The 27526-nt window shown below is 24.9% G+C and overlaps 3 protein-coding genes across 8 annotated transcripts; 1 reads left to right on the top strand and 2 right to left on the bottom strand.

Moving 5' to 3' along the window:
* Positions 1-1824: 1824 nt before the first annotated feature.
* Positions 1825-10415, bottom strand: LOC100866653 (protein maelstrom 1). 2 transcript variants are annotated; one of them, XM_003694075.4, is made up of 12 exons: positions 10074-10415; positions 9003-9153; positions 4622-4865; positions 4070-4271; positions 3608-3991; positions 3355-3518; positions 3010-3261; positions 2792-2923; positions 2673-2715; positions 2522-2593; positions 2182-2241; positions 1825-2092 (listed from the first exon to the last, which is right to left on the bottom strand). In XM_003694075.4, exons 3-12 carry the CDS (start codon positions 4742-4744, stop codon positions 2079-2081), a joined length of 1446 nt encoding a protein of 481 aa, XP_003694123.2. In that variant the 5' UTR covers positions 4745-4865; positions 9003-9153; positions 10074-10415; the 3' UTR covers positions 1825-2078. The 2 variants fall into 2 exon arrangements, with proteins under 2 accessions (XP_003694123.2, XP_086762319.1); XM_086906193.1 differs by having other exon boundaries at positions 10080-10394.
* Positions 10416-10490: 75 nt separating this feature from the next.
* LOC147657936 (uncharacterized) lies at positions 10491-13889 on the top strand. Of its 2 annotated transcripts, XR_015291606.1 has the most exons (6): positions 10491-10659; positions 10754-10887; positions 10962-11205; positions 11838-11923; positions 12997-13318; positions 13413-13889. XR_015291606.1 is itself a non-coding variant. In XM_086906194.1 (4 exons), the coding sequence occupies exons 1-4, from the start codon at positions 10645-10647 to the stop codon at positions 11874-11876; spliced, it is 432 nt and encodes a 143-aa protein (XP_086762320.1). In that variant the 5' UTR covers positions 10491-10644; the 3' UTR covers positions 11877-12271. The 2 variants fall into 2 exon arrangements, 1 of the variants encoding a protein (XP_086762320.1); XM_086906194.1 differs by lacking the exons at positions 12997-13318; positions 13413-13889 and having other exon boundaries at positions 11838-12271.
* Positions 11229-25401, bottom strand: LOC100867608 (facilitated trehalose transporter Tret1). Of its 4 annotated transcripts, none has more exons than XM_086906190.1 (7): positions 25044-25401; positions 24616-24935; positions 24426-24539; positions 15288-15508; positions 14226-14639; positions 12989-13554; positions 11229-12023 (listed from the first exon to the last, which is right to left on the bottom strand). In XM_086906190.1, the coding sequence occupies exons 3-7, from the start codon at positions 24455-24457 to the stop codon at positions 11700-11702; spliced, it is 1557 nt and encodes a 518-aa protein (XP_086762316.1). In that variant the 5' UTR covers positions 24458-24539; positions 24616-24935; positions 25044-25401; the 3' UTR covers positions 11229-11699. The 4 variants fall into 4 exon arrangements, with proteins under 4 accessions (XP_086762316.1, XP_086762317.1, XP_086762315.1 ...); XM_086906191.1 differs by having other exon boundaries at positions 25048-25391; XM_086906189.1 differs by having other exon boundaries at positions 24426-24935; positions 25044-25391.
* Between the last annotated feature and the right edge of the window lie 2125 nt (positions 25402-27526).

Here is a 27526-nt window from a genome sequence, read left to right as displayed (position 1 = left end):
ATAAGGATGATGTGTTTGATTTCGAAATTTATTTCTCATAAGTATTAATTCTAACCTCTTTATTTTTATATCAATATAAAATAAATATTGTATTTTATCTTTTATTCCTTTTTTTTTGTTTTATTTTTTATTTTTTTTACAAAAGAAAAAGTATTCATTTATTTGTAAAAAAAACATCAATAATTTTAGAAACTAAAAAAAAAAAAAAAATGACCTTAAAAAATATTCTGTATAACGTATTGATCTCTGATATCATTCAAATTACGTAATATATTCTTGCATAAAATATTTTTCATATCATCATAAATGAAAAGTATAAGTGTATTTATTTAAATGGATCATTCTATATTATGTACACATTTTAGTTTTATAAATATCTTCTTTTAACAAGATTAATTAGAAAAATATTTTAATACAAATTTAATTGAATAAATCGTTATTAATTCCATTTTCTTGTAGGTGTCACTACTATGTCTATGACTTCATTATTAGCACATTGTTCAAATTATAATTCGTGCCGTTTTATTTTTTTTATAATTTTTACTTAATCAGAGAAATATTATAGCTAACAGTAATAGTTTTAAAACTAATTATTAGCTGTATTAATAATCAGTATTTATTATTTATTCAACTATTGAGAATAACTTGGTTCCATTGTACGTTATTATAAAAATCTAGTAAATTTTTTATGACTGCTTAATGAATTCTCATGAATTTTTGTACTTTTATGTTTTTTTAATCTTTAATTTTTTAATATATAATTATTTTATTAATATTTGTAAAAAATATAATATACATACATATATCGAATATTAGAATAATATAATACTTTTTTTCTTCTTGAATGTTTTTTATATGCACGTAATTACATTATGTATATTTTTATATTTTGAATATAGTTATATTTTATTATCAAACATATGCTCGTATTTTTTATGTTAGTAACCTTATATAATTAATGTATGTATATAAGATTAATATAATGTAATATTAAATAGATAGATCAAATCTATCTGTTTAATATTTATTTCTTTATTTCTTAATGTAAAACATTAAAAATTTAATTAATATAAAAAATTTAAAATTTAAAAAAAAAAATAAAAAGTAAAATTAATTACTATATATATATGTAAATTAAATATCAAATATTTTTATTATTAATTTAAAATATACGAATCAGCGTTATGTGCAAGGAATGTACGAATCAGCGTCACATATTAAACTAATGTTATGAACTATATATAAAATTCTTTATATGTATTATCAATATATTATAAAAATTTTCAATTCGTAAATAAAATCTATAATTTAAAATTTATAATTTAAACAATTTTTTTTTATATTTCTTTTATATTTTTTTTATCAGTATTGACTTTTATTCGTTATTCATCGAAAAATTACAGTTTAAGATTCAAATTTTTTAACTATCAAAACATAACAATATACACAAAAAAAAAACAAAAAAGTCCAAATCAGAAACAGATTATGATGATTACTAACTTACAATATAATGAAGTCTTCTTTAAATATATTCATGAGTACTGCTCTTATACTATATATTTTGTATTAAAAATGACATATCAAAAAATAAAAAGAAGTAATTATCTCTCATTTTTTTAACTTTTCGAAAACGAGAATTAATATATTATATAATTAAATGAATATATCAATTAACTCAATATATTTATTAAATTTCACTTGTATTGTAGACAAAATAATTAATGATAAAAAATAATTTGCATATTAAGTGTATTAAATTTTTCAATATCAAAAATTATCTAAAATTGAGGATTATGATTATTAAAAAAATAATTGAAATTCAAGTTTGTAGGCAGATAATAAAATAAATTTTATTATTTATACAAACTTATTTTATTTATATGTACATATAATGTACTTTTCTATTGTATTATACTTTTCTTTTTCTTGCCAGTCTAGTCAAAAAAAATATTGTAGTTTCTTATTAAAATTGTTATACATAAATTATGTAAGTCTTATCCATAAGAACATCCTAAAGTCTGCATAAAAGTCCGTTTTATTAAAAAAATCCAAATATATCAAAATTGTCAATGTTTTTGTCATTTTCCACGTCCTGTATAAAAAAATAGATAATTATTTAATTTTTAAAAAAACTCAAGTATATTCAATATAATAAAAAATTGATAATTGATGAATTTTTACCTTTTCCCAAAGGTGATTTAATATCTGTAGTTTTTCTTTTATAGTTTATGCCTCTTCCTCCTATAATAAAAATAAAAAATAAAATGAAAAAAAGATTAAAAATTTAATCACTCTATATACTCCTTACTATACACAATCAAAAATATAATAAAATAAAAAAAATTAAAAATCTAATTATTGTTTAAATAATATCATGAAATTTTTATAAATAAAAAAACATTAAACAATATTTACTTAAAATGTCAATAAAATTTAACTAAAATTATTTTTTTATTTAATTATTCTTTTTCAATACTTTGGAATATATTTAAAAATTAATTTTTAGAAATAAATGACTCACTAATTGGCGGGAAATCATTAGGATTTAATGCATCACTTGCACTACTTTCTTGTGATCCAAGAAAAGCTTGAGCTGAAATATTACAAAATATTTATTTATATTAATTATATAATTTATTGAATTATTTTATATAAATATATGTAATATTTACGCATCGTTTTTGGTGTACGTAATGGACGTGTTGGAATATTTAGCTAAAAATTTATTTTTATATTATTTTAAGATTCAGATAATTATATATATTAATATTATAATAATATTAATACTTACTGCTGAATTATCAAAACTAGATGTACTGGCTTTACCATGATCAATTATATCCAATGGTTTACATTCATTACGCCGTCGTTGTTCAAAACAGTAACTTCGTTCAGATACAATGTTCCTGTGAGCTCCAGATACCTAAAATTGTAATTAGAAAATATTTAACAAAACGTGAACATTTGTTAAATTTTGTAAATAATAAAAATTAAAAATTTATAGCTTACTCCATTCATTTCAAGAACTTTCGCCTTCTCAGTGATGCTCATATGCTTCATACGTTTATCAATACCACTAGCTTCTTTTCCACTTTTTTTTTCTAAATCACTAGATTGTAGAAATGGGGTTTCTTTTGGACGATGCACACCTTCAATCAATTTTATATTTAGATATTCACAACAATAATCACATATTGTGAAACCCCATCTTTTTACTATAGATTTGCTACAGTATTGAGACATATCTATAATTTTATGGAACTATAAACAAACATATATAAAAAAAAATTATTATTATTACTAAATAGAAATTGATAAATGAATGTAATTTATAAAAATATTTTTTATTCTTACATCACACTCAAAGCCACGTGTATTGCATAAAAAGTCTTTTGAAAATTCATTTTCTGCAACAATAAGAGGAATACTACGATCGTCTACCTTTTGTACAGCAGCATTTCGCAATGCTCCAAATAGAGCTTCTATCGAATAAATTATAAAATCATCAATCGATCCATCTAAAATATAATTAGATATAATTAGAAATATTATTTTTTATATCATTTTTTATATCATTTAATGGTATAATATTAGTTTTTGTTCTTACTGCTAGCATCAATCATTTTTATTAGCAGCGATTCCACAACAGGAGTCAAGTCTTTTGCAGTGAATAATGGAGGAAATTTATTTCCAGTCTTGTTTGATTCTAAAAATTTGGTCAACTCATTAAACATATATGAAAAGTCACTTTGTCCATCTTCTAATTCTATAGGGATTTGGTGCGTTTGTTGACTAGTTTCAATTGCATCTCTTTTCCATCCTAATGGTATTTTCACTTTCAGCACTTCATGATATATATTCTCAATACCATTTTCAAGGCTAAATTGAGCAACTGCAAATTCTGCTGGACAAAACTCACATTTATTAATTCCTATTTCCCTTTTGTAGAACCAGTTTACATGTATAAATATAAATTTTAATTTTTGTAAATCTGTAACAAATATTATTAAGTAATTAATCAATACTTAAAAAAAAAAAAGATTTAAAAAATTTAATATGAAATACATACTGTTATGTAATAAACCCATAGATACAACAGAATCTATGTATTGTAGCATTTTTTGTTGGAACTCTTGTTCTCTTTTTGCATTTAATTCCACTTCAGTCAAATCTTCTCCAATTGTAGTCTTCTTACTCATACTTCCTTGAGCTTTAATTTTGCTATCTTTTGCTTTGGCAATATAAATTCCTTTTTCTTGTGGTGAAATATTCTACATACAAAATTATAAAAAACAATTGTAATTTAATTATATTGTTATTAAAAATTATAAATTCGATATATATTTTTTAATGTTACTTTAAATTTATATTTAATAAAATCTTATTTTGTTATCTTATTACAGTTAAAATGACCTTATTGTATGTTTACATTCAAAATAAATATTTCCTTGTGAAATGAAAATATTGATATGTTGATATAATATTGAAAACGAATGAAATATTTTAATAATGAAATATACATGGTCTTTTAGAATAATTCATTATTTTAAATAAGTAATCAAATTCAATTTTTAAAAATTATCTAAAATTATATTATAAAAAAAATTATATAAATTCTTACCTTCCATTCTTCACTGCATCTTGGATCCGCTGCAACATCTTTTAAACTGTTAAAAGTTTCACCACGTCGTTGTTGTCGTCTTTGCCAATCGAGCATAAAGAAATAAAATGCGTTTTTTGACATATTGTACAAATTGTTGCAGACAGGTGTTGACCATGTGACTCGACAAGACTGTTCGTTTGTTTGAACTTACAATCGAATTTTATAGTATCCATAATCAGTTGACATTTGTTAGTAGTGCCACCTTCAATTCAAAAGAACTAATATTTTTAAATTCGAATTTTAAATTATTATTATCGTTTAGTTTTTAACTTTGAAATATATAAATAACAAGGTTAGGCTTTTATATGTGTATGCTTTTATTATGAATGAAATAAACAGTTTTGCGCAAATATAAATTAAAAAAATAAAATATAGGAATGATTTTAATATATAATATTATGTAAAATTAAAAAAATTGAAATACAATTAAGTACGTCATAGAAAGGAAATAGAGTGTATTCTTCTCTTGCTCATAGATATATAATGTAACGTCTTATTTGAAAATATGTAAAACTTATAAAAAATTTATCAAATCCGCATTTCTTTGTTAATCAATTTTTCATCATTGCATTATGAATGATCTAAAAAAAATGAAATAATTAACGAAAGAAAAAAATACATATTTTATTTTTTTAGGTATACTTTTAATTTAATTAATTAGATTAAAACGAAGAAAAATAATTTTTTATAAATTTTATTGATATGTAAAATATTGATTTACATACGATTTTTCATATGAAGTATATTTTACAAAAAACATTTTTTTTAGCAAGATTGACCATAAATGATTTTTATGAAGAATGTTGCTTTGAATGCCATTTCGCTAAATAATTTTTATAATTTATTATAATTTTTTATAATTTTTTCAATATATATTTTTTTTTACATTTCTTTTCGATTTTAGTAATAACTTTTTTCATTTTTTAATTAATATATTAAAGAATAATTTTCTAAAAATATTCTTTTCTATTAAAAATAATTTTTTAAATAATGTTATGATTTTATGTGTCATGATATTTTATATAGGATATTGAATAGTATAAATTAATTATTTAATAACTTAATAAAAACTATTAACAAGTCTTTAAAGAAATATGAATAAGAAAATTATAATTGAAGAAAATTTGATTGAAATGGAAATACAAAAAGAGAGCAAGAGTTCCAACAAAAAATGCTATGGATTCTATTGTATCTATATTTATTACATAATAATATTTTATATTAAATTATTTTGTTGAAAAAAATTAATTAATAACATTTTTCTATTTACTATTTGTTATAGATTTATAAAAATTAAAATTCATATTTATATATATAAATTGATGGTAAAAGAAGATTGCAAAACAAAAATAGGAATTAATAAATATAAGTTTTGCTAGCAAAATTTGCAATTGCTCAATTTAACCTTGTAAATGATATTGAGACTATAAGTCATAAAAAATATATCATGAAATATATTATTGGGATGAAACTATTTAACAAATGCATTAAATCTTCATAGAATTAAAAGAGGAGCAAATTGATTTTTTATATATATTTAATAATTTGAGCAAATTCTTAAAATTAAATCAATTCTTCAAAAATCAAAAAGATTAGTAGATAAAAATAATAAAAATAGGAAGGAAATTGTAGATATATAGCAATTTCACAACATCTTTGAAGATTATTAATAAATCATAACTTAAAAAATGAGTTTTAATATCTCTGCTGTTTATTTCATAGATCAATATTTAAAAAATTTATTTCAAAAATAATATATAAGTATTTATATTACAAAATTTTTTTTATTACTATTTTATTATTAAAGAAATTTTTAATAGAAAAAATTCTTTCATCTTAAAGAAGATAATTTTTATATAATATCAAATTAATAAATGAATAATAACAAATAATGAAAGTTATTAAGAAAAACTAATATTAAAAACTAATATTAAATTAATAAATAAACAAATAAATTAGGAAGGCTTTGATATTCATTTATCTAACGTTACAAATTCCTATAATTATTTTGTACAATAATTATAATAAAATAAAAAATTCAATAAATTAAAATTTCATCAAAATTACATGGAAATTTTGAATCTTTATAATTTCTATAAATTCGAAATATACTTATGGATACGTTAAATATATGGATGAATTAAATTTAATATAAAACTTAAATTATTCTTTATACGTAAATAATATAATAAATTTTTTAGTTTTGATGAATCATTCCTTTAATAATAGTAGATGAACAAATATATTTCTTTTAACTTCTCAATGATGGTAGCTGTGTTCCAATATTTTGTCACGATCAGCGGCAGCGGCCTTCTATATTTTTTACAGAAACAAAAATCATTAATCTGTTCATACAAATAGTAGTATTTTTCATGTAGACATTCTTCAGAGAATGCCCATTTTACATGAATTTCTTGAGTAAGATCTAAGATATAACTTACCAATCAATTATAATCTGGACTCATGGATCTAAGGTATAACTTACTAATCGATTATAATCTGATTACATTAAGATTTGACTACAGGATTGAATAGATCCATCTGATAACGCAGTTCTATTTAATCTTTTAAATGTGTTGCTTAATAACTCATTGTAGTATTGTTGAAATTAGTCTAGAAACACATTCATTAAAGAAATGTCAAAAAAATCAAAAAATGAACGGGAATAACATTTTGAAAAATCATTGAAAATGGATGATAGAGAAATCAATAGACAGAAGTTTAATATCGTTTCAATTTTGATCGCAAATTGAACTATTAATTATTCGTAAACAATTTTTCTTCCACTTGATAAAATGTATTTAAATGATTTACTTATTTTCCATTATTCTTTGCCTGATGAGAAAATGTTCTCGAGATTTATTTTTCGAATACAATTTTTGATATCAAATCAGTTGGATTGATAAATTTATTTGCGATCTGTTTTTGTCTATATTTTGGATTTATTATAAATGTTTTCAATATGGATAATTTTTTGTTTTGTGAAAAATATTATGGAATTAATAAAAAATTTTACGGTATTGAGCATATTAGTTTCTCGAATGGTGAAAAATAACTCCACATAATTCTACTAGCGCGAGGTTGATGACCTTCAACGATACGCTGTAAGATTTCGTACATGATAATTTAGTTTTTATACAGATACTCTTGAGTCCATTGCAAAAAGAAGCCGATGAAAACAGCATAAAATTGATCAACATATCCACGTTCATCAATGGAACTATAGATCTGTGAGTTTAATATTTATCGACATCTTCAAACAATTTCTTATCTAGGGTCAGTTTAATAATATAAAAAATCATGAGAAACATTAAATTTTATAATTGGAAAATCGCGATTTGACGGTGATTGAAATCAGTTTATTCGAAATCATTTTCAATTGATTCAACGTTATTAAAGATCTATTGTTGTGTTCTTTATCGAAAACCACAGTTTTTTTGTGAAGATCATTGGTAATGAAATTCAAGTTTGAATAAGTATTTTCTACGACATTGACATATATGGAAATAATGGCGGTGTTGATATTTTTTACAAAACATTTACGACCTATATTTGTTTATGCGATGTCTTATGTAAAAGCAATTGTTTTAAAGTTGGAGTCGATATTGACGGAATTGCTTGTGATATAGGATGATATATAATTTTTTAACCTGTTGTGCAAAAATAGATCTTTAATTTTCGATATCTTCGTATTCGACAAGATATTTTCATAATTTTTTTATATTAATTCCCATTTTTGAAATAAAAATATTCACAAAGAAAATCGTTAGCGATATCATCTGATAATCGACTGAGAGCAAATTTGTAATTATTTATGATTCGCTATTGACTCCGTCAAATCGTCCAGTATCGCCAATTATAAAAAAAAAATGGCATAACCTAATACGATTGCGCATTTATTTTTTTCAAATGGTACATGCAGCTTCATAATTATCATAGTAATGAATATTCTGATTGCGATTGTGTATTTTTTAAATTGACAAATTGTTATTCATAGATAAAAACTGTGTAGCATTTGCTTTTAATTGTTCAATTAATTGCTGGTGTCATCGTAAAACGCTTGCCTTCATTTCTTCATAATTTTAATAGCTTTAAATTAATCTAATATTTTAATGTAATCCTATAATTTAATGCATTTTTTCACAGAATTTATATAAATTTTTATCAAATTTTCATTTAAATTTTGAATCATAAATATGCGCGAATTTACAATTGTGTTTATATTTATTTTTTCTTTTTTCATTTTTTAAGCTTTTTATCGACACGAATTAAAATAAAAAGAAAAAAAAAAGAAGTTTCTTATAAAGATTGATTAGTAATTCGTAAATAATAAGTTTACCTTTGATTGAATTTCACATTATCGATAACTATCATCTGTTGTCCTTAGAGGTGACTGTTGACTTGCATTTCGTGATTTTATCTGACATTTGATTACTTTAGTCATACAAAAATGGAATCTTGTACACATAGAACTATAGTTCATTCACGCACTACACTCCATAGATCATGTTAATAGAGAAAGTAAAATTTTATTTTTATTTAGCATAAATTATATCTTTCATTTTTATATAGATATGTATATACTAATAATAATGTAACACTAATACGATATTAATAAATGAATACTCCGTTTAAAAAGAAACACAAAAAATATAAAGTATTATTTCTTGATTTTAATCAAATTCATCAACAATATAGAAAAATTTTAAAAATAAATTAATAAATTAATTAATTTTTGGCAGAATAAAAACGAAATAATAATAAACGAATAAAAATGAAATATTCCTATAAATATAATTCTATTCGTGATTTGTTAATAAAAAAAAAAGAAAATAATTAAATCATCTCTATTATTTTAGTATCAAACAAAAATTTAACTTATCTTTAGTAGTAGATAACATCATTTATACGATAATATCATAGTTTTTTTCCGTCCATCGTAATAACGAAATATAGATACCGACATTCTTACGAATGAAACGCGCGAATTGTCATATTTTGAATAAACGTATGTGCTTAGAATATTTGCAAATAAGATATATAAATTTAAAACATTGATTAATAAAATATATATACTTCAAATGCCATATTCGTGCATAAATACAAAATCGAATACATGTTTAACTTCGACGCATTTATACCATACAATATATCAATTGAATATTGATAATCAATTCGATTGACAAAACTATATGCGATTGATGAATAATCAACAATGGCACAGGTAAAGTAAATAACTATTTTTTTTTATGATGTCGTTTTTAATCGAGATAAATATAATTTTTATTCCTTTAACAAATCTGTTTCTTTTTAATAAATCACGTAAAATATTAAAAATATTTTTTGTAATGATTTTGTATTTTATATATTATTTACTATCTTATCAACAAATATAATAAGATATATTTACAAATACAATGATAATTTAAAGCTTATTCGGAATCCACTTTTAAATTCACTTCAAATTCACTAATATAATTTTTTCACTTTTTTCACGCTGGAATTTTTTTTTTGCGATCCATTTTGGTTATTTCTCAAATGGTTGTATCAAGTTCTTTCTTTCTGACAGGGTTTTTTGTACGGCAAATGAAAAGAATTATATGCGTAGTGTCTAACTTTATATTGAATACAATGAAGAAACAAAATTGAGAACTATTAAATTTATATATTATATATATAATTTATATATTATATTTTCTTTAGTCTTTTACTAATTCCAGTATAAAGTGAGAATGCGTAGAGAGAGGGAATCATCGAGATTGGTGGGGAATCCATTATTTGACAACATGCGATACAACACTGCCATCTATTGCCATTTCGTAATACTATACGGATAACCTCGATAATGTTATGCGTATCATGAAAAATTCTTTGACAACTCTTTCTTTACTTTTTTGTCGTTGTTATTTCGATTTTAATTAAATTATTGTTTTAAATATTCTTGAGAAATTGATGGCATAGCAACCGAAATTTTGTTTGTTATGAAATATAATACGGTTTGCATTTCATATTAATTTATTTACAAATTTCAAGATATATTATAATGAATATTGTTTCTGTTGCAAAATTGACGATTTAAATATGTCTCAGAATCCTAATTCAAGTGATAATTACATAAAAGAAAAAGTTGTATTAGAGCCCGAAGTAAGCTGCGAGAAACACGTAGTAAAACGATCGCAATCCGGACAACATATCGAGGAAGCGAAGCTCAAGCAAATCTCGACGTAAAATTCATTTGCATTATTTCATTGCATGACAAATTTTTAAATTATATTTCCTTAAAAATATCCCACTTCAGCTTGAGAAAATATCAGAACATAAATGGTACTTCGAGAATATTAAAAAACAAGGATATACGTAGACTAAAAACGCGAAATCTAAAAGTGCCAAAAATCCCAAGGAAAATCGTCAATATCGTCAACATCTTGCAGCACAAAAATTTTTTGGATGTGGTCGATCAGTTCTTTAAACCAAATATTAATAAATATCTGCGAAAGAAAAATTTTCGATTGAAAAAGTCCAATATGAGTAAAAATCATGAGGTTAAGATTCTTTTCTCGACTAATTTCGGCAATTAAATTTTTTAATTTATTGAATAAAAGATCATAAAATTGTTTAATTCTTTGTTTCATGTTTTCTTTTCTATAAAAATCTTTATCTTATAATAAATGATAAGTCTTATTTAAAAATATTCTTAAAATAAATTGTATTTTATTATGTGTCCCGTTTAAAGTTAATTATGTGAACACATTCTTGTCAAATGATTTATATCAAAATCAAAAATATTTATGAACATTACACAATTCACTGTCTTTTATGCGGATAAAACGTGTGCATTTAACGTATCTTCAAGCTCTTACAAGCTATTTTTATATATTTTAGATCTCATAGAGTTCATGAAACTAAAACTAAATTTACTTATACTAAACAAGGAACTTCCGATAGAAACGTTACACATATCTATCGGTGGTAGGAATAAAACTTTTGAATTCGTTTAAAAATAGAGACTTGACAATCTCTATTCTTCTTTCAAAATTTAAAGTTTGCTTTCAATATCGTCATATATTACAGCTGAGTTTGCAGCAGCCCATTTTTCCTTGAATGCCAATTTTTCCTTCTTGGGCCTAGTTTTCAAACTTTGGATACCGGCATAATGTTCTTCGATTTCTTTCAGAGATCTTCCTTCCGTTTCTGGCAATATAAAATAGAGTAGAATACCACCGACGAAATTGATCAAAGCGTAGAAGAAAAACGTCCCAGGTAAAGACATTCCATTAACCATGTAGAGGAATATTTTATTTGAGACAGAGTTGAAGATGTAGCCTATAGAACCGGAAATTCCTGTCGCGCTGCTTCGTACCTGGAATAAAATAAAAAATTAGCTTTAAAAAATGCGACGCTATTGTTTTAATTGCAATCTTTGTATCAAGATCTTTATTTCAACGAAACTGAATTGAATATTTTTAATTAATAATTGAAATTCCGCCTGGATATATTGCAAAGAATTTATACATATGTACATGTGTAGAATATATTATTATGAAAAAAATTAAATATAATTATATTTATTGTTTGAATCAATAAAAATAATTTTAATTTTATCAAAAATATCTATGTCTCATAAAATTCGCGAGAATACAAAATTTGTAACTAGTCAATTTAATTTGTTTAATACTTCTAATTAATTATATTCTCCGAAATTTTACGAGGAATATAAACTACGGATTCATATATTTGTACAAAAATTTGAATTTACAGAAAAAAAAAAATTGTAAGTATCGTCTACACAATAATAATCAGCTGGCCATAATTCCTTTTTCTCTCTTTTTGCATACAAACAATAATCTCATCTCGAAAATGCAAGGAAAAGGAAAATTAGAAATTTTCGTGAAAAGACATTGATTTGATGTGAAATATAGTTTTGATACTTTGCCATTCTTATTTCTATGCATGTTTTCTTATATTTTTATAAATTTTTTTTAGAGAATATATATGATATGCAAAAAGACAAAATATTTAAAGTATGAAATATTTATATAATTTGATTTTGCATAAACATTCACAATCTAATTATATATTTTTGCTTTTTGATTAAATTTAATCCTTATATCCAGATATTTTATTTAACATAAAACTAAAACTTTATTTTCTCTTCGACAGAGAATTGATACTTTCAAATCAAATCGTTTTCATTTTTCATTTAATTATTTTAAGCTTAGAATTTGATTATTAAAAAATTCTATTAAAATTAGAAATTTAACAGCATCTACAATTTTGATTATTTTGGATAACAATTAAATTTAGATTTGAATTTAACAAACTCACGTTCACAGGAAAAACCTCTCCAGCCAGAACCCAAGGGAGTAACCTGATCCCTGCATGAGATAAGAAAGCAGCACCGATCAGCAGCGTAGTGGGAAACCATGTGAGATTTTCAGAGTTAATGATGCGACTATTGTCCAAATATCCATAAATTGCCGCTAAACAAAAACAAAGGCCGGTTCCACCGACGGACAGAAAAGACAATAATCGTTTACCAGAAAAATGAATAACAAACACGCAAATCATCGTGCCTATTAATTCAGCTAGACCGAGGAATACAGCAGTCGTATATTTTTCGATTGGCGTGTGCAGCTTCATGAAAATCATCACAGCGTAAGTTTGAAGGGTATTGGTGCCACCAAAATTGCCTATGAAGAAGGCGCTGGTCACCAAAAGGAAGGGCGTATAGAAGGTTTTCTTGCTGTAGGATTTCCATATTTTCTCCTGAGATGCTGCAGGTTTGTTCACGTCCTCGCAAATAATTTGCAACTCTGATTTCACTTGAGCTGGACTGACCCAACCTCGAAGCCAGCAGAGAGCCTGTTCTGCCTCCTTCCGCCTCCCTTTTGCTGAAAAGATGCTTTTTTTTTAATATCTCAATTGCAGTTCATCCGATACTTGAATTTTGAGATATAGATAGACTTATTTTTTTAAATATTTGGTTATAATAAGATTATAACAAGAGTGACAATAAGTTAGAATTGAGAAAATTGTGAAAACTTTCTTAAATAGAAAATTTATGATTGCTATTTACTCCTATCTTCATCATGCTTGCTTACATTCTGGATATATAATAAGTCAAATTATTTAAAATGAACTTTAGTTATCGCATAATTTTTTGATAAGGTATTTAAAAAAATATTTATACATAAAAAGATTTTTCGATTAAAAGGAGTCCAAATAACGATCTGTTTATCGTTTGTTTTTATTCATTCTCAAAAATATAACTATATCAATATAACTACATCAATATAACTATATGTTAATAATATTTTAAATGCATAATGAAAAATAAGAAAATTTATTTTCGTTGATTAACTTTACGTTTGTTTGTACCAAAGATTGATCTTAAAAAAAAAAAAAAGATATAGTTACAACGCACAATGAATCATTATTTAATATCATTTGCAAATTTAATACACTTATTCGTCAAATTGTGTGCACACATTACGTCTCTTAATTGATAATAACTTAATAAGAATGATGCAATGGTGAAAGAGCATTAAATAAGAAAATTTACCAGCAAGCCAATAAGGACTTTCGGGCACGGCGCAGAGAGCAAGGAAGCATATAAGCGGATAGATCAAATTGACAAGTGTCACAGTCCTCCAGTTACCCAACTTGCCACCCAACATCTGAGTGAAAATGCCTAAAATAATGGACATGGTGGAGGTGGCGGATAACATGCCACGTAAATGGGGCTGCGTCACTTCCGCCACGTAGGTCATCACAGGTGCTTCAAGGAGGCCTCCTGTTAGTCCCGTCATGGCCAATGCTATGAATAACATTCCAGCTGTTGTGGCGTAATAATAAATAACCCAGGCTGCCACGAATGGGAGTGTGGTAAGCATCATGCTCCTTTTTCGTCCTATGAATTGCGATACTGGCCCGCTGACAAAGCAACCAATTGGGACCAGGAACAAGTTCAGACTACCTATATTGGTAAAAAGAAAATGTATCGTTTAAACGATTTAGATTCTCTCTTTATTTATTGAAAATTCGTAGAACAAACATAATTTTTGCAACGATTAAAATTTATGTTTACAATTTTTTTGATAGGAGGTTTATTAGAATATGAAATTTCATTAGAACTGAACATTTTATTTTAAAAATTAAGTCTATTTTCTCCCTTTAATTTATTACATTCCGTATTAAAATTGCTTAAAAAGAAAAATTCTCCTTAAGTTGCTAGTTCTTGTCCTCGTTTATATCTTTACTACCGTAAAATTGCAATTATTGTTAAAAGGAAAATTCTTCTGAACAGAATCAAGTTAATTTTATTATTTGCGTATCCTCGTTTATAATTTTATTGCCTACACATGATTTAACTATATAGAACAGAATAATATCAACGACTCTTAAATTATTTTGCCTTTATCGCGTATGGAATAAAAATTACATAATATACGTAGATAATATGTAAATATATAGATAATTTTGTTAAAAAAAAAAAAGAAAATTGTTTACAATTTGAATAAGAACTCTATTGTTTGAATGAAATATCGTTCGGGGAAACAAAGTAGTATTCACGTTCGATAATTTTGCTTTGTTTCGTAAGAAGCAAGGTAAACGAGATGCTCACTGATCCATGTTAATTCCTCCATGGAAACTGGAATCTCGGCGTTGTCCTTCTGCAACTCGGGGATAAGGATGGTGGAAAATCCCAAAGTGGATCCAAATGTGATCATCAATAGATTTTTCGCGCTGACTGCGCAGAATTGTGGAAATGCTTGGCGAAGTTTCGATATTGGATAATTCTCAGAGGTGCCGTTTAAATCAGCCTGCGACATCTTTCCATCGTTCCTGGAACGTGAACCAAAATGGTGGACGTTACAAAAATAAACGTCGAATTTATATCTTATATATATATATATATTCAGAGAGATCAAATTAATTGATTCAATTCATTTCTCTCGAGATCGAAGAATATCTTTTTAAGAATCGTATTTTCTGAAAAATTTCCAATATTTGATACAGTTAGAAATTATTCTTGCTTGCACTTTTTCCTAGCAGAATCTTGTAAGCGAAGTTCTAATTTTTCTTACAATTCGAATCGTTCAAATTATCGTTTCATTTAAAATTGTAATTTTTTAATCGTTTTTTCGAGCAAGTGTGCAATTAAGTGATTCGAATTCTTTAGTTTCGTTTCTGTGTAAATCAAATAATCGAATAAAATTGAAGATAATAAAAATAATTTGTTTCTTATTTCTTATTTTTATACAATTCAACCTTTTTCATCGTATCAGTGATTTTTAATATTAGTATATTAATATATTTTTAATTAATGACTTTTAATAATTAATTAATAATTGTTCATTTTAATGTAGCTGTATTAGCATATTTTACAAAAATATCAGATCTTTTTGCAATTCAATGCGAATGACACGAACATAATTTTTTATTCTATCGGCGTTACAAGTTTTTTTGCAAAGAGTAAAAAAGAATTTTCAAATATCTGTAACGTGCCGAACCAGACAATAAAATTGGGAAAAATCCAAGGAAAAATCCTACATGCCAATATCAATAGACCATGGCGGATCTTCTCTCTATTTGCTCTCTATTTGCTCGAGAAGAGCCTTGAAAATTAGAGACATTGGCAGAGTGCATTGTGAGCAGAGCGTCGTAGATAAACTCAGTTTCATCGATGTTTCTCTACATTTTTGCAAACTCTTTATACATATATCCGTTCGTATATCCTATTCAGACTTTAAAAAAAATATCAAAATGTATAAAAAAGAAAGCATTCGATTGTTAGATCTATCAGATTGAACGCGTTAAGTAATATCAATATTATACTTAGATCGCCTCTTAAATCAATTGATTAAAAATTGTACTTACACGAGAGATCTCGATCGAATTTATCAATTGACCAAAACATGATTCGTGCAATGTAACTGAGAGAGTTAACAAGTGAACGAATCTAATCTATAATCTATATCTTATTAATTCGATCGAGAGATAACTCTCGAGCAAAATTCCAAAATTTTTTTTAATTTAGAATCGAGTTAACGGCACTCAGGTTGACGATTATCCAATTATGCTTTATCGTACTGTAATTTAAAACTCGTAATTTAAAACGTGTCCTCCATCCAATTCCAATGCGCTTATGCTTAACAGACTATCAAGGTTGCAAATCGAGACGAATCTCTGTCCGATTAAAATTCGCAAGATATGATTATTATCTGTTTGTTTTATTGACAAATAATTAATAAACACTTTTATTTTCTTTCTCATCGAGTTGTATCTCCAAAATTTTTTTTTAAATTTAAACATTTTTTCTTTTTTATCACACCACGAATCATCGTTTTTATTCATCTCTCGACGCGGAAAAGGTGTTACGATTTTTTTAAAGGAAAAGAAGAAATTGCGAGAAAAAGATTCACGCTCGTTCCTCGCTTTCTTTCAATTCCAACAATTTTTTTTACACGTTGTTAGACTTGGCGTCATTGACATAGATTTTCTTCAGCGTGAAAGGTTCCGAGTTACATAAGGATTGCACGTTTTACCGTAGTTTTGCGTAATTTTAAAGGGAAATTGGCTTTGGAATTCGATTTGCAATTCGAATGAAACGATTTGGCGTGTACAACTTACATGTCGTTTTACATCTGCGTTCGTTCCATTCATCAATTTCGTGGGGAAAAAATTTTTCCATACAAAAAAAATTTCTGAAGAAAGATTGTGTTATATAGATATAGAAAATTTATTTAGAGAAAAGTTTAAATTTATCGACTTTCGTTACATCTATTTTGATATATTTATATCATTGTTTAATAATTTGGTAATTGATGTATACAGAGTGTTAATATATTTGCCCAACACCTTTGGAAGGTTTGAATCGAAGTAGCGTTCTCTATCACATCGTCATCACTATTTTCATGTTGCTTTATTTAATGTAAACTTCGATTGTTTATAACTTGATAAATAGTATTTTTATATACAAACTTTTGCATTTGTTTTCGTTTCTAGAATAGACTCTTCAAATACATATATATATATATATATATATATATATATATATGCTTTAGCACTCTGTATCGATAGAATATTTGTGATCATCGATAGATAGATTGATATTAAACAAACGAACATAAAATTTGATACGAAAAATTTCGTTCGATGACATTCTTCATTAAGTTATAAGCAGTTTGATTTAAATTGAAACAGAAGTTAAAAAAAAAGTGTGAATTTAAAATCTAATATTCAATTTTATTCAATTCAAAATTAAATCGTTTTTGTATTTGTTTAAAATTTTTCAAAGATCGATCATGATTTATTTCTTACACGAAAATATATAAAAATAAATAAAAAGAAAAAAATAATTAAATGGTTAAAAATTTATCACTATATATATATATATATATATATATATATATATATATCGCAATGATTATTATAATTTTCGATAATAAGATGTTTGATGATATAATATTAATACAATTAGCATAAGCGTTACATGAATGCTATCGTTCTCTCTCTCCAATTGTCTATCCTCGACTGTTGAGTCGTTGCCCTTGCCGTGTATATCCACGATCGATGGCGTATAGTGTGCGTATATACGCGACAAGTTTAATTTAAATTTCTGAATTTTATCGATTAAAATCGATCGATATACACGTTCAAATACACGTTCACATATTTTTCTAAAGAAACAAACTTTTTTCTGATTTCATATCGATTATTCAACATTCTCGTAACAGGAAAATTGGGATACATAGGTGCAATCAAGCGATGGATCCAGCCATGCAAAGCTAGAAGCGATATAACACGTTTCGGTACATAGTTGCCGGACTGGCGTAACATGCTATCCTTTCTATCACTAAAAGTGGCTCAATTGCGACGAGTTTCGACAGGAGGATAATACGTGACATTATCCCCACTGCCGCTGTTACATACAAGTCACGTGATCAGACATCCGCCAAAACCAAGCAACGTGTCATATGACATGCCTCTGCCTAATGTACCAATGACAATGAGGATAATGTGACGTCACGTGACACCCGTCCAAACCAAGCACCGCGCTTTCGTCTAACGTATCAATGACAGTGAGGATAATGTGACGTCACGTATTCTTTTCTAATGGAAATTAAGCAGATACACGTACGTCAAAACCAAGCAACGCGTCACATGACAACGTGCCTCTGTCTAATGTATCAATGATAGTAAGGATAATGTGATGTCACGTGATCAAATAGCCAAATCAAGTACATATCGTATGACGCGTCTCTGTCTAATGTATCAATCGCCGTCAGGATAATATAATGCCAAGTATTCTTTTCTAGTGGAAATTAAGCAGATACACGTGCGTGATCATACACTTGCCCAAATAAGTAACGTACAACATACCTTTGTCGACGTACCAATGAGAATAATGTGACGTCACTTAATCTTTTCTAGAGGAAATATGAGAAGAGATGATGTGACGCTTGATTGGATTTTGATGGAATTTTGATGGAACACGTGACGTATCTTTGCCTAACGTGCAGTGACAATTAGTGTAATATGACATCACATATTCTTGTTCTTGGTGGAAATTCGCCGCATTTGAGCCACTTTTAGAGGGATAGCAACTGTGTTCCATATGCTTCGTGTGACCTGTTGACTTAAATCCATCGCTCGAGTGCATGCATCACGGCATGTTTCGGTATGTGTAAGAATTGATTGCTGTGTTCTAGAATTTTGAAAAAATCATAAAATATCGTGAAATTTAAATTTTTTTTTTTTTTTTTTTATTCCACTAACTTTCACTCCCTTTCTTCGCATTCTTTCGAAAAAAGTATTTTTTCCAACACGGCGTGTTAAATCGAACGATTTTGTCGATCATGTTGAATGACAACTCATCGAAAAAAAAAATTTAAAAAACAAATTAATCATGTCTTTATTTTTTTTCTATGTTTTTTTTTTTTACATCTACTTTAGTCTTTATGTAAAGTTCGAAAAAAATTTATTTTATTTGTTGATGCGTGGATTTTTATCTTCCTATTAGTTATTTTTAGTTATTTCAAGTCATCATTCATCTCAGACGACGAGAAATAATAAATAATATCTTATATGTAACGATTAGTTTGTTTCTCAAACAATTCAACAAATCATGTTTCAAATCACATTCCGATCTTGCAAATCATCCATAACATTGATTTATCGAGATGGAAATTCGATTAATCGTATTTAGCAAAAATAAATCTCGATCAATAAAATTTAAAGCAATTAATCAATTAATCAATATCGCCATTTTTTTTTTTTACGTTCCAATAGTAATCGTACTATCATCAATATGGCGATACGTTCCTTCTTTTTTTCGCAAAAAAGGAAATGCAATATTCCATAAAGATAATAATACTTGAATAAATAATACCAGGCAAATATAATAATACGATAAATCATAATAAAGATACCGATTGAAGAATATTTTAGTACCGAGAAAAAGAGATAATAAAAGAAGCATTATCCGTTTGTTTATTTTCTTATATCCGTATTGCAATTTCATTTTTAAAAGTTATAGTTTATTTGTACAGATGAAAATATTTTATAAGAAAAAAAAAAAAAAAATGAAAACGTATTTCACATATTTTCCTTTTATATCTTCTTTAATCTTTCCAATATTTTTATATTTTTTCAATTCTTATTTTATCTATTGGAAAGTATCTAAGTATCTAATCTAAGAAGTATTAAGGGATTAATAATTATCTTTGAAAAATATTAAAAATTAATGTGATTTCCGTGATTTTTCTTTCCTTCTCCCGACTTTTATAGATGATCAATTATCATCACAACTACTTGACCATCGTTAAGAATAGTTTTAGATTTATGATTTTATCGAAATACAATTTTCGATTATCTCGTTTGATCTTTTGAAACTTATAATCGGTATTCTTAAATGACATCATGTTGTATATAACCTTCATGGTGGCTAGTTTCAATTATAAATGCGTCATCATCAAGAAAAATCTTTAATGGGCCGAATTCCATGAAAGATTCATGGTTTTGAATAAATTAATGGAGAGAATTAAAGAAACAATTACAGGGGGGGAGGGGGGGGGGAAAGAATGAAAGATAAAAAGAAGTTTTAAAAATTATTTGCATCCAAAGTATAAAATTTGTTAAATAAATGTGAAGAAACTAGAAAAGAAGAAAAAGACACGTGAAAATAATTCGTAATACACTCTACTCAAATTAATCTCTTAAAAAGTAAAAAGGAAATAAAAATATTTGAATTAAAATTATATTTTTTTCTTTGAGATCCAACTTTCCTTTATAGATAGTTAGTTAAAAAGAAAATAAATATTGTTGAAACGAATGATCGTTGTCTCTTATCATTCGTATTTATGACTGTATACTATAGCAATTTATGACAGATTTATTTATTGACAAGCTTATAATAATCCTTCATAAAAAGATATTCCATTCAATCTACACGGTAATTACGCAAAATCTTGTTGTTGATTTTGTCCACGTGCCTCAAAGATTTTTTTCAAATTATTGCATCGATCGAATAATGAAAATTTAGAACAGAAAGTGAAAATTTTCTTTCTTTCTCTTTGGCTACTCACGTCTACCCAAAGTAGGATTGTTACTTTTTACCATGTTGATTAAGTCGTGTCTAGAATTTATAATTTCATTCTTATCCATATGTTTTATCCTCAATAACGTTAAGGAAATAATCATATAATTACGCGACCAAGGACGAACTAGCAGAAATTGCATATTTTTTGTTTCGTTTTTTATGAAACAATATTTCACGCAATAATTTATTGCTGAAATAATCGATTTGAAATTTAATTCGACGCACTTTTGAATTCTACGAATTCCTCGTTTTTTTACGACATGTTTTTTTCATGCTAAATTTATCCTTTCAAGTCTAGATTTTTTTCTCGGCCTGCAAAAATATCTTGTTCTCAGAGTTAAAAGTATATATAAAAAAAAAAAAAAAAAAAAAAAAAAAAAAAAAAAATAGACCAAAACTTGATTTTTAAATTCGAATTAGAAAGTTTTGAAACGTGCGAAATCCAGGAAAATTTAGTTTTAATTTGTAAAATTTTTTGAATTTGAATTTGCAAGAAATCATTGATGAATAAATTAAATTTAAAGTAGATGAGTTGTGTTCTATTGAGGTGACGATTAATGATATAATCATATTATATTGTTGACAGTATAATAAAAAAAAAATATGATGATCTTCTGAGAAAATTTTTTCTGCTTCTTTGTTAATAGAATATTTAAATTGAAATATTAAATAATTGGTTTTCCCGGTTTTGACGTATGAAACGTATAACGAAGATTTCGAATAAAGAAATTTGAAATTTGTTAGTCATTCACATGACAAAAAAATAAACTTAACAAAGAATATAAAATTTCTTACACGTAATACAATTAATTATAATTTCTTGAATATATCTGATATAATTTCTTTTTCTTCACGTTAAATTTCCAGATCAAGATTTCATATTGATTCATAATTGATTAACGATTTGTTCAATTAAACAGCTTTCGAATATTTTTTTCTATAAAATACAATTATGAATATTATTAAATAATAATATCCTATAAATGAAAGAAATAAGTGTGTCTAAAAGAAATAAGAAAATTTGTAGATATTATTATATATAAAAAATAAATAATAACAATACTTTTTATAATAAAAGAGATTTCTTTTAAACTGCAACCTTCTTATTCAAATTAAATGATATAAGAGACTATAATGATTAAAATCAATTAATGTACATATATAACTATTTCTTTGTAAAAATTAATTAGGTTTTAGTTGGATGTAAAAAATAAATTGAACCAATTTTATTAATTTAACGTTCTCGATACATTGACTATTTGTCAAATATCTTGATTAAATATAATTAGGCAGAGGAATGAATAACAAAAGAACTGTAAGAAACATCGTTATTGAATTTGCTACAACCATAAGCTAATATGTCATATAATGACATGAAAAGAATTGCGCAAAGCCCAAACAGCATAACATTCACTGAAAGAAATCGATATCGCATTATTATACATCGATCTCTGCGTATTTTTGTGAAAGTGTGATTTGTTATTAACATTTCCAATTATTCTCCGAATTTCACCTTTATGAATTATTCAATTTTATTTTCGAAAATTAGATTCGTTTAAACGTAAAGATTTAAAATATCTAAGTGTTTCTTGCTTCTGGGAATTTGAATTTTTTTAAATTTTCGTACATACACATTTTGAATTTCTGAAATTTTTAATTGTTTGCATCTTGAATATTTATTTAAATTTCTTAAGAATTATTAAATGATAAGAATATTTAAATGTATGACAAAATTTTCAATATTTTCAATTTTTAAAATATTGAATATTAAAATATTTATATCGACGTTTCATTCTTGTTCAACAATTTAATTTTAGTTTTATCGATACGGAATAATTTCCAGATAATTAATAGTAAGAATAAAAAATCACCGTGGCTATAAATATGAAACAATATCGCATTACATAACATGCAACAAACTATTGTTGGTGGTCTGAGAAATAAAAATAATAAAGTAGTAAAAGATAGACTTTTTTCTACGATGAAAATTTTATCATTCTAATTATTATAATTCGTCTCGCTAAAGCAATCAATTCAAAGAAGAAAAAAACAAGAAGCGAAGTTATAATCTCAATCGAGAAAGAATTAATAAATCATTTGTCATATATTTTAGCATTTACAATTTAAAAAAAATTTTATGTTCAATTTAATATTTTATGTATTGTTTTCATTTCGAATAGCATTAGTGTACTATTTGCAGTAAAAAGATGAATAATTACGATAGTTTAAGATAAGAATGATATTAATTATGAGGCAGTATTTAGCGATTAAAAACTTTATTTACACAAACTTTGCTAATTCTTTGGAAGTAAACAATGAAAAATTCATTACTTAATCCTTTCGAGACAAATTTTTCTTTTAAAAATGGATATATAAGACTATTATATATGGATATATATAATAAAATAAAGACAAAAAATTTCAATAAGATTCATGTCATTCATGTTAGAAATGTTATAAAAGTTTATAAAAGTTATAAAGAAGTTATCTAAGATATAAATAAGTTTAATAGTTTCGAAGAGATTAAATTAACATTGAATAATTAATGAAAAATTAATTGTAAAATTATTAAAATTTTTATCACTTAAAATTTTGATAATTTTAAAATATCATAAAGAAGAAAATTAAAAATATTTAAAAAATATTCAGTACTAATATTTAATAATATTTAAGTAATAATATTAAGAATAGTATAATAATAAGTATTTTGTTTAATAATATAAGAAAAAAATTTGTTTTAAAATGTATTTAAAATTAGAATATTGTAATTATTCGTCCTTGAATTCTAACATGGAAACTTTTCTTTATATTTTTTATCAATAATGAATACATTTAAAAAACTATTATTATGTATTATATTATGCCCAACTATGTATTAAATATAAAAATAATTGTATACTTATCCACTTATATTTTTGATTTAAGTATTACAATTGATAACAGTTTCAAAACAGTTATAACAGTCAATAATTTAATAAAAATTAATAATCACTAATTCTTTAATTATTATAAACTAATAAAAAATTTTTAGAAAAAAAAAAGAAAAAATAAACAAATAAAATAGTTATTCGTTTGTAATGATTTTTTTATATAACAATTATTTTCTTTACATTATAAAAAAATAAACAATTTAATAAAAAATTTTTAATAATTACATACCTGATGTTATCGTTGTTTTTTGACTCTGTCATTTTTGATCGATATGTTGTTGGTTACACACTGTTTTCGATTTGTTATGGAAATTATTTTCGCATTCCTTATTTGACACGTTTTCTACAAATATTTATATTTTTCCATATAAAATTTTTTATACTTAAAACAGAAACAAAGAAAATTGAAATAATAATACCGATGAATATGTTTTTAACGTTTTCAACGTCTTCTTCTTCTTAAAATAAAAAAAAAAAGATGATATTGAAATTAAATGACTAGTTTTTTAATAAAATTACTAAATAATTATATTATTTTTTTTCTTTTCTTTAAATCTTTCACATTTTTCCGTAATCTTTTCTTCAAATTTCCTTTTCATATATTTTCTTTTCCAAATATTTTTATCCATCAAACCTTTCACTTTATTTTTATCACAGCCACAGTATATGTATAAAGCAGTATCAATTCTCTTTACTTTCTCTTATCTAGTTCACCTTCACGAATCCACTTTCTTTATCTCTAAAATTCATTAATTTACCATGGAGAACTCAAATTAATCAAAAATTTAGCCGCTACTTGTGCATTTGATAACTTCAAAATTTAACGAGTGGTTCACAAATCACTCACCCACCGATTTTCATCCATAATTTTTGTATTGAAAAAACTGCAGTTATAAACATTATTCGTGATACTTTCCTCTTCTCCAATCAGTTCCAATTGCAAAACTGTGTTCAAAAATGCCGATTATGTCAAACAATACAGAAATATAAGTAATATGAAAACACTAAATTTAACTATCCTATCTTGTACTTCATTTTATTAATTTCCTGCGCTGGAACTGATCATTTGATCTTTGACTAAGTTCAAGTAAATAAGGAAAGACTAGGTGAACCAAGCACGATGACTTCCGTTTGGAAGTCGAGATGACAACAGCCTAATCCTTCGCTAGACTGTTGTCAGTCACACTAAATGACCAACGAAAGTGAGCAACTCATGTGTATATATGATTCCTCCTCCACTAAATGCGCGTTTACACAATAGCTTTCATAAACGAATACACGTGGCTTGCCCCTCTCTGCGAATATTCTTCACATCTAACTTTACTATTAGTCTTTGTTTAGTTATAGACGGGGCAAGAACCGATGTTAATCTTCTTTGCAAATTGATCAACATGATCTGGCAGCTAAATAACGATGATGAAAAAAAGTGTTAATGGTGAGAATGAACATACTTGAATGGAGAATTGGATAGAATTGATTCTGTTGCAATAACAGGTAACAGGTAGTTATTACTATCAAGTTGCTCAAATTGGATGTATGCAGGATATTATAAATTTATTTTTGAAAATTTATTAAAGGAAGAATTTTTTCTAATTTTTAGAATTTAATTGAATCAAATAGAATGTTCTGTAATAACATTGAATATTTGTCTATTATAAATATTTCAAAATTTTATAAAATATTAGAAATTATTTTTTAAATTCTTTTTTGTGGTCTTGAAGTTCATTAAAGTTGTTGGAAATATGTTACATTCTTTTACATTAAATATTTATCAAATATCATTATATCAAGTAATTATTTCAAAAATTACTTCAAAAATTATATTTAATTGAATTATCAATTAACATGAAATATGAATGATCTGCTTATCATTTAATAGTCAGATTTAATTGAATACTCTGTAATTATAATTAGATTGCATTAAATGAATAATAACTAATTAATTAAAAAAAATCAATTCATTAAGTTATTATTACCAATATTATTTGTTGTAGCAACAATATATTGTTCTTAACACCTGTTTTTTATTGTCATATGAAAATATGGAAAATTTTTCACTTTTATTTTTATCTGTCAATTAATTTTACAAGTAACTAAATAATATAGAATTTATAATGTAAAAAATAAAAAAAAAATTTGACAATATTATAATTAAATTCAACTGTATTCAGATAAAATTGAATCTTCTTATCAGTCATCTTCTTAAAAGCTACTTATGTACACTTGTCTGTCTTGAGATGATCAATTACTTTTGAGTGATGGTATGTTTATCAATTGCAATTAATTTGTGCATGACCTCAATATTTTAAGATTATTATAAAATAAAAAATGAAATGAAGTTGTAAGATAAAAATATAGTATTCTAAAAAAAAGTATATCTTTGATATTAATGTTTGCTAGATATACACATATTATTTTTTTTTGAATATGTATGAAAATATCTTGATATCTTCTACTAATACCAATAAAACCAGTTTATTATTTATAATTTAATTTTATTTTAATCTTATACTTATATGCTCTAATTTCAAAAATATTAATTAGAAAATATGGCACTATGTATAATATTAAATATATACATGTCAGAAGATTATATATTACTGAACGTTTATATCATATCATTCAGTACAAAAAATTGATTAATATGCATCTGATATTATGCATGGAATTAATCACTTATTATTTATATGTCAGATCAATACAATCCTTATCTAAAGGAAAGTTCCACCATATGCAGATTACTATTAGCACTATAATAATTTCCCATTATATTATTATATTTATTAAAATATTACTTTTTTAAAATAAACTTATTAATATAATATCATTATTTTTTTAAATATAATAATATATGTAATATATATATATTTATATAATAATATATATATTTTAGGAAAAATACTTTTACTTCTATCTCTTAGAAAAATATCTTTTAATAAGCTGTATTAATTTTATTTATTTTGTGAATAGAAAGATTTATCAATCATACATTGAATTTATTCTGAGATATTATAACAGTGAAAGATGAAAATAGATCGAAATCTAATAAATGTGAGAATTTATTAAGAACAGTATATCTATTATAAGACATATCTGCACATATTAAATTAAATAAATATAAAAGTCATGTAAAATCCTAAATAAATATTAGCCAACTGTTGCGTTGTTAGAAGCATTTTTCTTCTTTTTTAATCATTTTGTCTTATTTATTTAATATCTTTCAGTTAATATATTGAATATGAACATATTATGATCTGATATGATTTAGAACTTTGGTTAAGAAAAATATATCTCTATTTTATAGATCAATGATCAAATGTTAATTATCTT

The sequence above is a fragment of the Apis florea genome, unplaced genomic scaffold (assembly GCF_048593485.1).
Source record: "Apis florea isolate Af1SG1 unplaced genomic scaffold, ASM4859348v1 contig_2492_pilon, whole genome shotgun sequence".
Taxonomy (NCBI): domain Eukaryota; kingdom Metazoa; phylum Arthropoda; class Insecta; order Hymenoptera; family Apidae; genus Apis; species Apis florea.
Note: the sequence above shows the minus strand (reverse complement) of the source record. Positions and strands in the feature narration are given on the sequence as shown.

Bases quoted from the DNA above. Each gene is read 5' to 3' on its own strand.
- LOC100867608 (XM_086906190.1), bottom strand. From the start codon at position 24,457: ATGACAGAGTCAAAAAACAACGATAACATCAG. The intron at 15,509-24,425 runs GTATGTAATTAT...TTCACGTTCCAG, and splicing joins AAAAACAACGATAACATCAG to GAACGATGGAAAGATGTCGC. The intron at 12,024-12,988 runs GTGAGTTTGTTA...ATTTTATTCCAG, and splicing joins GAGAGGTTTTTCCTGTGAAC to GTACGAAGCAGCGCGACAGG.
- LOC100866653 (XM_003694075.4), bottom strand. From the start codon at position 4,744: ATGTCAAAAAACGCATTTTATTTCTTTATGCTCGATTGGCAAAGACGA. The intron at 3,262-3,354 runs GTAAGAATAAAA...GTTTGTTTATAG, and splicing joins CACGTGGCTTTGAGTGTGAT to TTCCATAAAATTATAGATAT. The intron at 2,594-2,672 runs GTAAATATTACA...GTAATATTTCAG, and splicing joins ACGTACACCAAAAACGATGC to CTCAAGCTTTTCTTGGATCA.
- LOC147657936 (XM_086906194.1), top strand. The intron at 10,888-10,961 runs GTAAAATTCATT...ATCCCACTTCAG, and splicing joins AAGCTCAAGCAAATCTCGAC to CTTGAGAAAATATCAGAACA. The intron at 11,206-11,837 runs GTTAAGATTCTT...GATTTCTTTCAG, and splicing joins ATATGAGTAAAAATCATGAG to AGATCTTCCTTCCGTTTCTG.